We start from the raw sequence: 16,263 nt of genomic DNA on the forward strand, positions 1-16,263 counted from the left end.
TGCTAACCACCCCCACTGCAGTAAAAGTTGCAGAGAGGTCATCTTGGGTGCATCTATCCCACTGCTAAAGGCAAAGATATCTAAAAGACACTGAAACGGACGAAGGAGACAATGTATAAAGGTGTCGGCTGACGGCCTATATAGGTCCAGCAATGGCTGGAGGCACATCTGTCCCTCCATACAGTCAAGACAACAGCCCAAGAGAGGGTGACCAGAGTGTGATCAGAGAACAAAGATAAAGTTGGACAAGACACCCAAGCCCATCCAGGGTCCTGAAGCAGACGAGAAACCAGCTAAAAATGAGGAAAATCCTATCAACACAAGCCAGGATGAGAAGTAGATGGACTACAAGCTTGAAATAAGAGAAGCAGATGCATCTAATTCCTTGTGAACAGAACACGAGGAAATCCTGTTCCGTACCTGTGTGTGTGAAACATTAAGAACAGGCCACAAGACGAAGCACATAACAGCGATAACAAAGATGCAACTCTTCGAGTCATCTTACAATGACCGGAGCTCTCAGCAAGGAGGTTGTGTCATCAGATGGTTACCAATAATCAAGTGTTTCAACCCTTAACCATAACACTCTCCTGTTGGCAGGTCAGCAGTGGTGGCCAGCCACTACTCACTCCCTCCTGGCTGCCAGCTCAACTTCTCCCTCCTATTCCAAATCCAACAGGAGGCTTTCTCTGCTGCCTCTCTGAGTCTTCTCACTGCCTTACCCCTCTCTGCTCCTCTTAGTCCAACAGCTGTCAACAGTTTCCAAACTGACTGGGCTGGGAATCCCCTGCATCCCACCTCAACAAGGTACAACCACGTCTGCCAGCCTTTGTCCCTGCAATCCTGCACCAGCTCTCTATAACGTTCAGATTTCCTTTCATATGCCTCTTCACACCCCTCCTCCCATTTCACAGTAAGCACCACCAGGATGATTTTCTTTCCTGTAACAGAGTAAAGGATTGCATCTGGTCTCAAGGTTGTGTGGACAAAATCCGGAAACTGAAGTCTTTTCTTTAAGTCTACCCTAGGCTCCCATGCCTGGGCAGACTGCAATAAGCTGGAGCTGGACATACTAGGCCCTGATAGCTTTGACCCCTCCTTAACAACAGCTATAGCTGGGGCTGCCTTCCCCTTGTATTGACGTTTTCTTGTTTTCTCCTGCTCCAAAATGTCAGCAAGGACTGTTAACACTTTGTCGTGGCGCCATCTATACCTGCCCTGGGTGAGAACTGTACGACACCCTGACAGAATGTGAGCCATTGTTCCTTTCTGCCCACAAAGCTTACATAGTGGGTCATGTCTCAACCCCCACCTATGGAGGTTGACAGGGGACGGAAGCGTCATAAATGGACCTCAACATAAAGGAGATTCGGTATGGCTCCAGCCTCCAGAGCTCCTTCCATGACACTTTCCGCTTGGGGAGATCCCACCGCGTCCAAGCGCCTTGGAAACCAAGCTCAACTGCTTTTGCTGTCCTTCGCTCCTCTTCCAGGTCCCTTACTTCCGCCTGGATCATGACTCTTTTTATGCTGGATTGGCTTTCCCCCAAGTTTGAAAGTGGGACATTCCCAAACCCTGTTGTCCAATGCAAGGTGCTCCAATGATATCTTTGAGCATCAGATTTCCTTCCGCTAAGGCCAGAGAGGCAGAGGCCTCCCACTTACGTCCTATCCTTGTTTTTATTCCTGCTTCTCTGACCTTGCTGTCTCTGGATTCTTTGTAAATCATGGCCACTTTGCATTTGGCTACTTGAAACTCCTCTACCAGGGAAGAAAGGGGTAATTGCAATTGCCCTGACCTGATGTACAGCCCCATTGATGTAAAGCTAGGTGAAATACCTAACCACTTTCTCAGATGGGAGTTGATCTTCCGCTCAACCCCCTCTACAGCAGTTAGTAGGGCGTCATAGGTAGGTAGGTACCACATCAGTCTAGGGAGCAGGCCACGTTGATATAGCCATGCTTTAAATTTCCCTGGTAGTCCACATGCATCTCTTTTCTCCAGCCACAACTGTGCTTGCTTCTCAGTGGTATGGACATTATTATGGTCCTTTAATGACTTATCATACCATTTCCCAAGATACTTGATAGGGTTATCTTTGATGGTAGGAATGGTCTCCCCTTGAATAGCCAGATTGTATTTGAAGGTGATTTTCCCCTTTCTGACTATCAAACTCCTGGATTTCTTTGGCTTGAATGTCATTTTGGCCCATGTTGCCAGCTCTTCAAGCTTTACTAAGACCCACCGAGCCTGGACATGGGAAGATGTAGTGATTGTAAGGTCATCCATGTAATCTCTGCTAGCTGCTGGGCGAATCCCAGAATCCATTATTGGGCCTCTGGTTTCTTTTCCCCTGCCTTGATTATGAGGTTCATGCCCATGCCAAACAGGACTGGAGAGACTGTGCACCCTGTGACAATCCCTCGTCCAAGGTGCTGCCACTGAGTGATGTAGTCCTTTGCCTTAAAGCAAAGTTTGATTCCCCCCAGGTAGATGTTAACCATTACACCAATATGCTCTGGGATACGGTAATGTATACTTGAGTAGGAACGGTGCACCCTGTTCACACCAGCTCAAGCTGGTCCTGTTTTGTCTTTTAGAATAATAATGTCATATCTATGTGAGTGCAGACTGTGTAACTCCAAGATGTGTTTGTGTAATTTTTCTGCATCTGCCTGTATTTGTTTTTGCTTCAATAAAAAGCCGGGGGGTGGAGCTGACTGGTGAGTGACGGAGTGAGGGCTCGTCGTCCACTCTCTCCTGTGCAGGAAAGAAATTCAGTGTTTCTGTGTAGTCATTTTCTGTGATAAATTTGGGTTGACTCCTTTCAGCAGGTTCAACTCTGACAGGTACAGAAACACTTCTGCTGCTTTGAAGGTCCCAATGAGCACAGGTGTCCTCCATCATCCATAAATGGAAGAAGTTCAGATCCCCCAGTACTCTTCCTGGAGTTGGCTGCCCATCTAAACTAAGCGAGCGGGGGAGAAGAGTCAGGGAGGTGACCAAGAACCCGATGGTCACTCTGTCAGAGCGGCAGCATTCCTCTGTGGAGAGAGAACCTTCCAGAAGAAGGTTCAGCAGCATTCCGCCAATCTGGCCTGTAAGGTAGAGTGGCCAGACGGAAGCTACTCCTTAGTAAAAGGCACATGGCAGCCCACCTGGAATTTGCTAAAAGGCACTTGCAGGACTCTCAGACCATGAAAAACAAAACTCTCTGGTCTGAGACAAACATTGAACTCTTTGGTGTGAATGCTAGGCGTCATGTTTGGAGGAAACTAGGCACTATCCCTACAGTGAAGCATAGTGGTGGCAGCATCATGCTGTGGGGATGTTTTTCAGTGGCAGGAACTGGGAGACTAGTCAGGATTGAGGGAAAGATAATGCAGCAATGTACAGAGACATTTTGGATGAAAACCTGCTCCGGACTGCTCTTTACCTCAGACTGAGGCGACGGTTCAGCCTTCAGCAGGACAATGACCCTAAGCACACAGTCAAGATATCAAAGGAGTGGCTTCAGACCTGAATCTGATTGAACATCTCTGAAGATGTTTGAAAATGGCCGTGCACTGATGCTCCCCATCCAACCTGATAGAGCTTGAGAGGTGCTGCAAAGAGGAATGGGCAAAACTGCCCAAGGACAAATGCGCCAAGCTTGTGAAGTCTTGAGGCTGTAATTGCTGCCAAAGGTGCATCAAGAAAGCATTGAGCAAAGTGTGTGAATACTTATGTTCATGTGGTTCCTTTTTTATTTTTGATAAATTTGCAAAAATAAAACAAACTTCTTTCATGTTGTCATTATGGGGTGTTGTGACTAGAATTTTTTTTTTTTAAGGGGGGATTAATTTACTCCATTTTGGAATAAGGCTGTAACAACAAAATGTGGAAAAAAGTGAAGCGCTGTATACTTTGTGGATGCACTGTATGTCATTTTTTTTTCCCCAAAGCATTTGATTCTGTTGATCAGACTGCTCTCTGGGACATCCTGAACATTTGTGGGCTCCCAAGAAGTTACTAGACATCAGAGCTAGCCTATACACAGATACTTTAAGTGCTGTGCGGCCTGGAGGCAGAGACTCTGAGTTTTTCCCCATTGAAAGCTGGCATTTGTCAGGGGTGTGTTCTGGCTTCTGCAAGGTTCAGTGCTTGAAAGGACTTGGTGTTGGGTAGTGTAGTGGAGACTTGGGCACTTTTGTTGGTGAGGAAAAGTTTACAGACCTTGACTTTGCAGACGATGCTGTGATCTTTGTGGAATGGATACTCTGATGGCAGCACTTCAGAAGCTGCGTAATGTCTCACAATATCTTGGTTTGAGATCCTGGATCAAGACTAAAATTCAGGCTTTTAATGACTTCTTGTATTTAGCCATTAGGATCGTATGTGGTGAAAGAGCTGAACTTTACTTATCTTTACTTTACTTAGACATTTACTTATCACAGCAGTGACATACATGTCTCTGGGTCCTCGGCCTTTGAGATCAAGAGGTGCGTGGGAAGAGCTTGTGGAGTCATGAGGGCACTAAACAGAGGTGTTTTGTGATGCTGATATCTATGCAGGTGAATGAAGGTCTAAGTCTTTAGGATCCTAATGCTGCCTGTCTTGCTGTATTGTTATGAGACTTGGATGCGAACCAGTGACCTAAGGCGACGACTGGATGTCTTTGGCACTAGGTCTCTTCGGAGGATCCTTGGATACTCCTGGAATGACTTTGTATCAAACGAGTGGTTACTAAGACAGAAAGGATGAGGAGTATCACTTGCATTGTGAAGGAGTATCGGCTACAACAGGCGTGGGCAATGAGGGACGAGACAGTGCAGGTTTTCCTTGCAACCACTCATCTCAACAGGTGAGTTGCTGATGAGCTTCTCCCCTGAACATAAACACCTGATCTTTAATGAAATCACCTGCTGAAGTGATTGTTAGAAAGGAAAACATGCAGTGTTTCGGCCCTTCATGGCACATGACTGCCCACCCCGGGCTACAACATTTCGCCCATGTGGCCGACTACTCTGCATGATGCAGCACGCAGCTGCCTGAGTTTTGAGGACGCCAGTGGCTTGCTCTGAGGTTGTTTGCACACATCACTAATATTTAATTACTACACAATTTGTGGGCACACTGCCAGTTTTAAAAGCTGACACAGATGTTCAGAGGGGCGTGTTTATTGCAGGAATGTTTAGCTCTTTTCTGGTTACAAAGGACCTACTGTCCTTTTTGGTCATTTGTTGAAAAAAGACAATGAATACTGTATGTTGGTAAAAAAAGTGGTGAGAATGAAAGTGGGGGAAGAGCAATAGGGGGATGCTGAGGTGTATGGACAGAGTAAAGGAAGACATGAAGGGGAAAAAAGGGTTGAGTTGGAAGGAGGTGCAAGACTAGACTGAAAGGTGAAAGCCCAAAGACATTTCAGTGTAATCCCAATGCTCTCCCTTTGCCTTTTCATAGGAAAAGTGACCTGGCAAAGGGAGAGTATTGGGACTGGACCATCAGTTGACATGGAACTGGGATAAGAATAAGGCACAAGACAATCTGAAAGTGCCTCCTTGCTGAGGTTTAGAACCACTCACCTTTGTGTCCGACCAAAGTCTTAATGAGAGCTGCTGCTTTTTTGACACTTGCAGAGTCAGCGACATCCACGTGAAGTGTTTTTATGCTGTCGGAGAGCTTTTTGAGCTCATCCTCTCCTTTCTCAGTGTAGCAGCCTGCAATCACATGGAAGCCCAACTTGTCCAAGTGTCTTGCCAAGACATTACCAAAGCCAGTGTCACAGCCCGTGATGAAGACATATTTATCTTGCTTGTTGGGCACTCTCTGGATTTCTTTGTACCAGCGATACACAAACCAAAGAGCAGCCAGTCCCAGAATATACAGGAACATTTTCTGAAGAAGAAATCATTGCAATATGTTACATTCTACTTGTGCTACATCTTTACAACACTGATCCACACCTACTGGAGCTGCCAAACAGGCTTCAAAGTATATAAATGATCATTAGATATGTTTCAATGGTATCTGATCATTTTTCTACAGTTCTAGAATTGTGGGTGGTCAAATAAACCAAGTGGTCGATAGGCCACCAGAGACCAGGCTGTATGGGTAAAATAGCACTGGGCAGGTATATGAAAGAAGAGGTGCGGGCAGTTTTTTGACAGCACTTTTTGTGGGTTGCACATTTCGCTGTTTGTGACTATAAGGAAAGGTCTTCTGTTGAGGTGACAACAGACAGCAGCTTTGCATAGTGTGTGCTTTCATTGTCAATGGCTGTTTTCACTCTCCCACTGCATTTGGTAGGCAAATACTATTTGTAATCTGGAACACAGTGGATAACCAGGTTAACACCCAGCGGTTATGCCTATGCAAATAAAGTGTAAGAGTCGTAATGTCTCAGTCAAACGGTTTGAGCTGTGTGATAGCACAGGCCAGGGTTAGTGGCATGGACGCTGCCAGGCTCCTTATATTAGGGGATGCATCCCTGTATTGATCTGCTGCACCCATGTAAAATCTTTTTTTCTTTTTTTTTTAAAGTTTTAACAACTTGAGTTATTTGGCAGTGGATTAATTTAGACGGACAATACCTTCCTTCCTTATCCAAAGTGTAACAGCAGCAATGGTTTAACCCCAGTACAAGCTAAGCACACACTGTCTGTCTGTGCACATATAGCCTGTTGGGGTGGAACGATAAACTCATTCCATGATATGACGCATATCACGGTACACTTATCACAATTCGATGCATATTACGATGCATAATGCAGACATGGGGTAATCACAATCTGTTATTATACTCTATTATAATCATTACATTTTTCATGTAATTTTAACAAAAATAGATCATTGTAATCATAATTTAACTGTAATCTTTGGAGGAAAAATCGTAATTGTGAGAATAATGTCAAGATTACTCTGAAATAAAACTGATTCTTAAATAGTTCAACAACAAATTTGTTCAGAAGATTTCCTTTCCATTAGTACCAACAATATGCAAGGAGATTGTGTGACATTTCACTGGTTACACAATACTGTATGGCAGTCCAATTGCAAACGCTTATTATCATCCTAATAGGAATGCATGTAGCCTCTAACTTACAACCACACCTGACATTCATGAGCATTAACACCTGTTCCAGAAGAATGCAACAAATGCCCCTCCAAGTATCCCCCATAACTGCTTTGACTATGAACTGATGGAACATTTTTTAAAATTGTTTTATCAATAGCCAAGACAAACGGCAGATGTGTACAAACAGAATTTCGTTAGCCCCCTTCACATGAAGGGCCTGCTTCAAGTTGCATATGCTGTCTAATGACGCAGGAATGTCTGCGTCAGTTGCACGCAGCAGGGGGGACAGCAGACTGGAGAGCAGACCGCCTGGACACGCAGATGGAGTTGATAAACTGGAAAAAGTCAGAATACATTATTTCCAGGAGTTAATAGACTTTATTACTGATTTATCTTATTTGATTTCTCTTCTGGTTTATCATTTTTACTGTGCAGCGCTGCAGGTGTGCAATCTGATTTCTGTTATAGTTTATCATTCTTCCTGTGACGGCCGAGCTACAGCCGGTAATCATGCACAAGCGTGTGAACCGTACATGAGTGGATGTGGAGATGTTATACTGGATGTGGACATCTTGCTGGCGATTGGGCTGTGAGCAGGAGTTAATGGACTTTATTTAACACAATTGTGAGAGAACTTGAATAGCTGAGTGCGGACGAGCTGCAGCCAGGCTGTAATGAGCATTTTTTTTCTTTTAGTTCACATGTGCTCTTTGAGCGGTATAGTTACCGTATTAAAAAGTGTGACAACAATCCTGCGTGTTTTATAGCTCGGCAACAATGGAGCACAGCAAGAATCATAAATTGGCACAGGGTAGCGTGATATTGTGTGGGTGTGTCATCCAGTCACGTTAAGTACCGTAATGTTGCTTGAAATTGCGTGAAAACTTCTTCCTTTCTGCATCCAGTGCTCTACGCCAAAAATCCATGAAAAAAATTAAACGTTTAATTTTTTCAAATCTATTCTGGCATTAGGATATTTACAAGTTCCAGCTACCTCTGCTTCAGTGGGGCATCTGTTCAGTGTCACTGGATGCATGTTTGCATGAAAGGCTGTTTGGGAAAGACAACAAGAAGTTGATGCATGTCTGTCAATAAACATATTTATGTAAAGATTTACTTTATTCTTTCATTAGTAATTAGTAATCATAATTTAATTGTAATCCATCTTTCCAACTGTAATTGTAGAACTGAACTTTTTTTTTTTAAATGTAATCATGACAATTTTAATGTAATCACCCCATGTCTGCAGTATTGCATTGCTGTTGACTTTACATGGTATGAGGATACACATTTTAAAAAGCAATATGATTCGATACAGGCCCCACAATATGATTATCACAACAGCTAATGTATTGTTCCACCCTTAAGACTTGATATACAGTGTTGCGAGGTTTGCAGTTTTCCAGTGGAATGAGGCTACTTTTGAAGCATTTTTACAGGATGGGCAGGCCTATTCTGTTTGTAACTTATGCTGCATTCACACACTGGATATACAGTATGTGGCAGAAGGTAACCCAGATGTTCTACTGTTTAGAAGAGAGGATGATAAGAAATTTCTCAACTGTGAGAAATGTGAGAGCTTTAAATCTTTTCCACAAATGGCAACATGAACATGTTTTAAAGATAAGCTATTTAAAATGGTTTTTGTATTAGGTCAACATGAATAATTTGTGCCACATCACAGAGAGTAATTAAGCTGCAACATCATAAAAAGTTCTTTGGCATCTGTCGAAAGTAGAAATTACAGTTTCTTCATCATGTTCACATTATGAGCAAATGCCAATACTCTAGGGCTGCAGTTAGCGATTATTTTAGTTATTGAGTACGATTAATTGGATAAAAAGTACTTTCGCGTTTTTAAACAACATAAATTAGGTATGAGACAAACCTCGCATTCACGGTAGCTTGTTTTCTCCTCTGATAACCGTGCAGTGCTGAATGGTCACGTGGGGAGATGTGCTTACAAAAACGAGTCTGGTGATGTTATAAATAGGAATTTCAGGAAACCCTTTGGTGATGTCATAGGGGAAATCCCAACCTACAGCCTTGTTTTCAAATTTTCCAAATCTGTCAAGGCTTTCCTAATGGCTGAGTGGGTTGAAGAACTGGCACATCTTTGATCAAACAAACCTATTTTGCATATATAGGATTCAAACAAAGGTATATAGGATCTTTCTTTATCATTTCAACTAATAACTTACAAATTTTGAAAGAAACTGAATGATGCCAAGGTGGTTTTTAAGGCCCCAACTAAATGGACGTGCTCAGTCAAAACACGTGGCGTGGAAGACATGTGCCATGTGGAAGGGCATGCTTTCAATGATCTTTGCATATCACTCTGTATGTAATTAATTCTGTTGAAAATGTACATTACTTCCATTAGATAATCAATATACATTCTTACCAAATAACATATAGCCTTACTATTATTATGCTAATATTTAGTTAATTAAGAAACTGATGAATATAAAAATGTTTTTGGCTTGACTATGTAGTATTCTATTCAGTTTAAACTATCATGTCAAGTGTCAATTTCATGTAAAAATCTCTAAACAGGAGATACAGTGGTCCCTCGCTATAACGCGGTTTACCCCATGTCTGATGCAGATGGAAAAGCACTATTGGGTGAATGTGAGGCATAATTGTAAAGCGCTTTGAGCATCTGATGCAGATGGAAAAGCACTATATAAATGAAGTCCATTTACCATTTATTTATTTGTCTGTCTGTCCTTCTGTTAACAGGACTATGTTAAAACTACTGCACGGATTTTGACGAAATTTTCACCACAGATACATATTAGGCCACAGAAAACTCCATTACATTTTGGAGGTGATCTAGATTGTGGATAAACATTTCACTTTTTATATAACAGCTGAGTGGGTCCTTGTAATTTGATTAGTGCTTTGTATGTTAGTGGAGCAGATAAGTATGACTTTTGGACAGAATTGTTCACTTGGTCATACAAGCATCAGATTTGGCATGAATGTTCTTCATAAATCAGTGTTTGAGAAAAACGTGCTGGCCACTTGAAAATCCAATATGGTGGCCAGGTAGGGGCCAATGAAGAATTACACAGGGGTCAAAATTTAAAAATGCTCCAATTATATTGAAAAGTATAACACATTATTTGTCTGATCATAACTATTCCAAAAAGGTATAGTTTGGACTATCTATGATTGAATGTTATGGAGTTATGATGTAAAAACAGCAAAAATGGTGACAAAGTTCAGTTTCAGTTTGTACAGGGGTCAAAAGTTAAAGCTGCTCCAATTTTTGTAAAATGTGATGCAAATTATTGGTTGAGTTAATAGGGGTTTAAAAAGAAATAGTTTGCACCATGTGTCATGCTTAGTTGTCACGTTACAGGGTAACATACGTCATATGCCAACATACGTCATATGCCATAGAATCCATAACGCCATAACATTCAGTCATAGATAGTCCAAACTATACCTTTTTGGAATCTTTGTGATCAGACACATAATTTGGTATAGCTTTCAATATGATTGGAGCATTTTTAAATTTTGACCCTGTGTCATTCTTCATTGACCCCTACCTGGCTGTCATATTGGATTTTCACATGGCCAGCACTTTTTTCTCAAACACTGATTTATGAAGAACCTTCATGCCAAATCTGGTGCTTGTATCACCATGTGAAGGATTGTTTCAGTTATCTGCTACACTATGTCACATGACATGGATTAATTCATCCCAATTGTGTAGCATTGCATTTAGAGTGCAAATTTGATTCCATACGTTTGGTACCATTGCACTCTATGCACACGTGATCGCGCATGTACGTGCTTTCACATGTGCTCATGCACACAAATGCATGCGTGCCCACACAACACGCGCGCACACACGAAACAAATCTGCTGTGCTGTCTGGAGGCTGTTGGCAGGAAGTTGGAATGAAAAGCTGGACTAAGTTCTGATGTGATTTTTTTTTCTCGCTGCACTGAGGATGTACACAGTCTTTTTTGGTAGTACACGCATGCACAAGCGCCGACCAGGTTGCGTGTGTGCGCTCGTGCATGGGGGACAACGACTCTCCCGAGACATAATTTGATTGAGCTAAGTGACGCTGCTAATTCTTGTAAGACATATACACACACACAGACACAAAACAAATCCACTGTGCTGTCTGGAGGCTGTCAACAGGAAGAAAGAATGAAAACCTAGACTCATTTCAGACGTGATTTTTTTTTTTCGCTGCACTGAGGATGTACACAGTCGACCGACCCAGTTGCGTGTGTGTGTGCGCATGTGGGGGACAATGACATGATGATTTGATTGAACTAACTGACGCTGCTAATTCTTGTAACATACACACACAAAATCCACTCTGCTGTAAGCCGTCTGGATGCATGAAGAGCTGTTCACATGAAACGCTGATGTGATTTTTGGATGGACTGAGGAATTATACAAAGTTTTTTTTTTTTTTTATGGAAGTCTGAAGTCAGTGCACAACATCACTGGACTACATGTTAAAATGTGGACTTTAGCAGCAGTGAAACACCAAAATGTAAGTCCCTTTTCTGTTGTTTATAAATTAATAAAATATCAAATAACAACGATCTATTTTAGCCGTTATATAAAACAAATAATAAATGTTTTTACATTCTTTCAATGGAATGAAAATTTAATTCGGTGAAAGCTGGAACATATCGTTCAACTCAGCTTCGCCTCGTTGAATGGTATGTTCCAGCTTTCACCTCATGAAATATTCGTACCATTGAACTCATAAACATTCATTATTTGTATAATATAGGCTTCTGTATTCTTGAGAATGAGCAATGCAATTTACAACAACAGTAAATAAAATGTTTATGTCGCAGATGAACGGGTTAGAGATAGGCATCTCATCTTTATTGACGATCTTTGTAAAGGTGGCGGTGTCAATAATGATGACTTCAAAATAAAAGTTTTGAAAATTAATCCCCAAAATTTTGATACAAAAGGATGCATATCATCGTACCATGTGCAAGCCATATCCGAAAGTTGATACCGATCTGACAAACAGTCGGAGAGATATGCGAGCCACATACACACAGACGCATCTTGCTGTATAGACAGATAGATAATGTTGATTGATTGAAATTGGCCACTTGGCTCACCACTCATATTTCTGTCGTTTGTGACAACATCAAAATTGATAGAGAATCTGCAATATTCTTTAAATCACAGGCAGAATATTCGCACAAGTGTGAAAATAACATACAGAATTAAGAATATTTTATTCTAGGCCATGTTTCCTGCCAATTTATTTCTCTGATTGATTCAAATTTATTTGACTTTGTTGCCATCACCGGTGTCCCTGCCTATTCCAATACAGAAGCCAAAGGGTTTTAATTAAAAAGTCTGAAGGACCTATATGACATGGTGAGGAGCTTTCAGGCATGTGGGAGGTAATCACACTGATGAACAATTTAACCTGTAAAAAAATAATTCATCTACCTCATGAAAATTCAGTAAGGTATATCTTATATATTATATTCCAATTCTAAGGTGGAACTATGCCAGTATACAAAGGTATATCTAAAAAGGAAAAGGAAAATAGGAGAGTAGAAAAGAGTAGAGTAGAGCCACTTAGGTGCCTGGTCTTGAGAACCAGGGATGGTAGGTAAGTAAATCAAAGTCAAATTCCTTGTATTCTATTGATACTTGGTGAATAAAAGCTATTCTGGTATAAAGAAAAATGCTTAAAATGGTGGAGGGTCAAGAAGGCCCTGGTGGAGGTATGGGGGCAAAACCCCCCAGAAGCTGAACGGTATTAGCCATGCTAATGCTCCCCAGAACTATTTTACTGAAAAAAAGTTTGAAGGATGTAAATGAGATGGTGAGGCGACAAAAACATATTTACTGTTGTTGTAAATTAACATTAATCATTCAATAAATCTGTCTTGACAATACATGTTTCTTTTCTTGATATTCTACATTGCAATGATATTTTCACGGATACCTTTAATAAACCCACATGTATGTACCATTAAAGCCTACAATAGTTTATCATTAACAAATTGTGTCAGTCTATTTAAAGTATCTTCATCTCATGACATTCATACACCCAAGCAATTTTAAATTACGGTTCATCACATATTACAACAAAAATCTGCCCTATACTCATAAACCAGCCCTCATGAGATACAAAAAAAAAAGAGGCTGATCAATCATACACTTTTCCTATCAATTTTACTGCCCTGGAAACTGTGGCAATAAAATCAGGGCGATACAAAAAAAGACTTTGAAAATACCAGGCTTTGTATCTCACACACACACACACACACACACACACACACACACACACACACACACACACACACACACACACACACACACACACACACACACCCGTTTCTCTGCCCCACCAATGACACACACCCATTTTGTGTTACCCTGGTGACAAGTGCAGGATCCTGATACAGGGTCCAGATCATTTCATTCAACCAAGATGCCTGATCAAGGTGAGAGAGTTTTATCCTCCCTAGCAGGTAGAATTTTACAACTTGAGTCTCATACTGACGTTGTGAGACATCAATGAAGAGGACACTCGTGACTTCATAGAGAGACATAAGAACATTCCAAAATTTACATGATTTACCTGCATTATTCATTCTACATGATTCATGTGTCTGATTATTCTTTATTTTTGTTGTAATAGGTGATAAATATCTTATTACATGTCTGTTTATGTATCATGCCCCGATGTATCCGATACAGAATATTTGTATCAGCCTACATCGATGTTTGGCCAAAGGCTTTGCCACATGAGCAAATTAAGGAAAAGCTTATTCATCAAAGAGATCTTTGATCATAATCAACATTAACTGACGAAGTGAAAAATAGGAATATTCTTCATCCATTGTACAACTGACATCTGATTCTGAGCTCTGGAAGATGAAATAAAATGAATAATTCAGAGACACGTTGATGTTTCTGCTGCCAAGTCAGCGGAACCTCTTTTTTTGTCGTCCCCCCCCGAAACAAGCGCGTGCGTGGGAGGACGAGAAAATTTGCTCTCTGAGTTTACTTTGGCTTATGATAATTTCTTTAGTGGCCATGAGTTAAAACTGATGGAAATGCCACTTTTAATATTAATAGTGACAGACACATTTTCGGGAATGACATAATGTGATCAAACACAAGCTGTGATTCCTAAACTGTTCGAAAAGTTAGTGTAAATCACCAGTTTGGTACGCAGCCTTAATGCCACGTACGTCACAGCAAAAACAAAGCAAACAATTATTACTTACGTGCGGTTTTTGAGATTACTACGGCAGACTGCGTCTGACTCCCGAGGTGATTTTACAGAAAGAGGAGGACTATGTGAGAAAGTGGTGAAGGTCGAGTTACACATTAACGTCCTCCGCCCTGCCCCCAGGATATTTTTTTTTCTAACGCTGGATGTTTGTACAGACAACAGAACTAAAGTGAAGTCGAGCCATCTGATGGACTCTGGAGACTGCCGAGGGCGCGGGCTGGATTACAACAACAAAAGATTACCATTCACCGTTTTTTTTTTTTTTGTTTTTTTTTCTCGTAGTCCTTCCTTCCTTCTCGTAATCCCTCCTTCTAAAGACGGGACGGAAGGATGCAAAGAAACAGGAAACGAAGACCGTCCTTTCTGAACCGAGATAGAGCCGCGGAGTCGCCATCTTACAACTCCCTTCATACGCGTGTGTTCTGTACACATAAAAGGTGCAAAACTTGGAAAAAAAATATCTAGTGCTAAACTCTTTCTGGTCAAGACAGTTATGCTCTTAAATAAATGTGAATTTAATTACGATTATGACAGGATAAGATGGGATGAACTTTATTTACACCCACAGGAGAAATTTCAAGTGTCACAGCTCAAGAGTCAAAATACAAATAAGATGAAAACTCTTTTTTTGGGCGGGGGGGGGCGTCAAACCATTCATATTTTTATCTTTCCTGTAATTGTAAATCAAGTCGTCAACTGCATCACTGCTGCTGCTACGTTTTTAGTTGGCAGCGGCGGCTCTACGCTGACTTCAGTACGCCCCCCCCCCACCAATTTTTTTCTTTTTTGCATAAACAGCCATTTAAAAAAATGCTATTATTTTTAATATTTACGTCCGCCAAGAATGCAATAAAATCATTGGTGTTTATCCGTCTGCCTGTCTGCTAGCAAGATTACATCAAACCTACTGCACGGATTTTGACGAAGTTTTTACCACAGATACATATTAGGGCATGGAAGACTCCATTAAATTTTGCAGGTGATCCGGATTCTGAATCAAGATTTCACTTTATGTAGGTTTTGAACCATTATGTCAAAACTACTTCATGGATTCTCACCAAATTTGCACCACTGATAGATATTAGGGCATGGAAGACTCCACTGAAGTTTGGAGGTGATCCAGATTGGTGGATGTCAGATATCTCTGATTGCTCTTGTATAGAAGTGCCCCTGAAATTGCAATTGAAAATGACATCAAAAGACCGCAAGCTACACTGTAACTCTTATACAAAAACTCCATGAATTGCAAACTTGAATAAACATGCCCTTACATGCTAAATGTCTGTCATTAGACGGTATATTAATCTGTCTTTCAGGAAGGAACAATTACCTCTTTTATTAAGGTGCATATTTGTCTCAACATTTAGTTACATATTTAGTTTTATGTTTGTAAATAGTAGGCTAAATGTGTAAATACTTATCTAAATCTTTTGCAGATTAGCTAATGATATGTCAGAAATTTGTTAATGTAGTGTTTGCCTTTTTTTTCTCCCTAATTTTTGTACTTCATCTGTGGATCAAAAGAAAATCTAAACTGAAATGTTACTAGCATTCCCATACCAGTGAACTCGAATTATTCTTTTTCTCCATTAAATAAACCAGTTAATTATAATAAGCCTCATTTTAAATTTTATTATTATTACTTTGTTAGTGTACATGGCAACAAAGAGTTGCCAGCTGCTGGAAAATTATTGTAAAAATTGAATAACATGGCAGCAATGACACCCTCACTCACTCCTGCAGAACCTCACCGTACTGAGGAAGAATATATAGACAAACTAATATCCGTGTTGCTCATCATCTTCTACACATCCATCATCCAGTCTGTCCTGTGCATCTCCATCTCTTTGGTTTCCCTCTGCCCTGACACAAACTTCAATGAACTGTCAGATCTGCAGAAAAAAAAAAATCATTGGACCCATCCTGCCCTCTGCCCAGGACTTAT

At 40.9% G+C, this 16,263-nt stretch overlaps 1 protein-coding gene across 1 annotated transcript in view; it reads right to left on the reverse strand.

Moving 5' to 3' along the window:
- Nucleotides 1-14,543, reverse strand: part of LOC117524512 (retinol dehydrogenase 7-like) — a 60,058-nt gene extending 45,515 nt beyond the window's left edge. Inside the window, exons 1-2 of the mRNA XM_034186316.1 lie at nt 14,311-14,543; nt 5,565-5,877 (exon numbers count right to left, since the gene is read on the reverse strand). Of these exons, the coding sequence (XP_034042207.1) occupies nt 5,565-5,874 (310 nt within the window). The 5' untranslated portion in view covers nt 5,875-5,877; nt 14,311-14,543. The remainder of the gene's footprint in view (nt 1-5,564; nt 5,878-14,310) is intronic.
- Between the last annotated feature and the right edge of the window lie 1,720 nt (nt 14,544-16,263).

The sequence above is a fragment of the Thalassophryne amazonica genome, chromosome 14 (assembly GCF_902500255.1).
Source record: "Thalassophryne amazonica chromosome 14, fThaAma1.1, whole genome shotgun sequence".
Taxonomy (NCBI): domain Eukaryota; kingdom Metazoa; phylum Chordata; class Actinopteri; order Batrachoidiformes; family Batrachoididae; genus Thalassophryne; species Thalassophryne amazonica.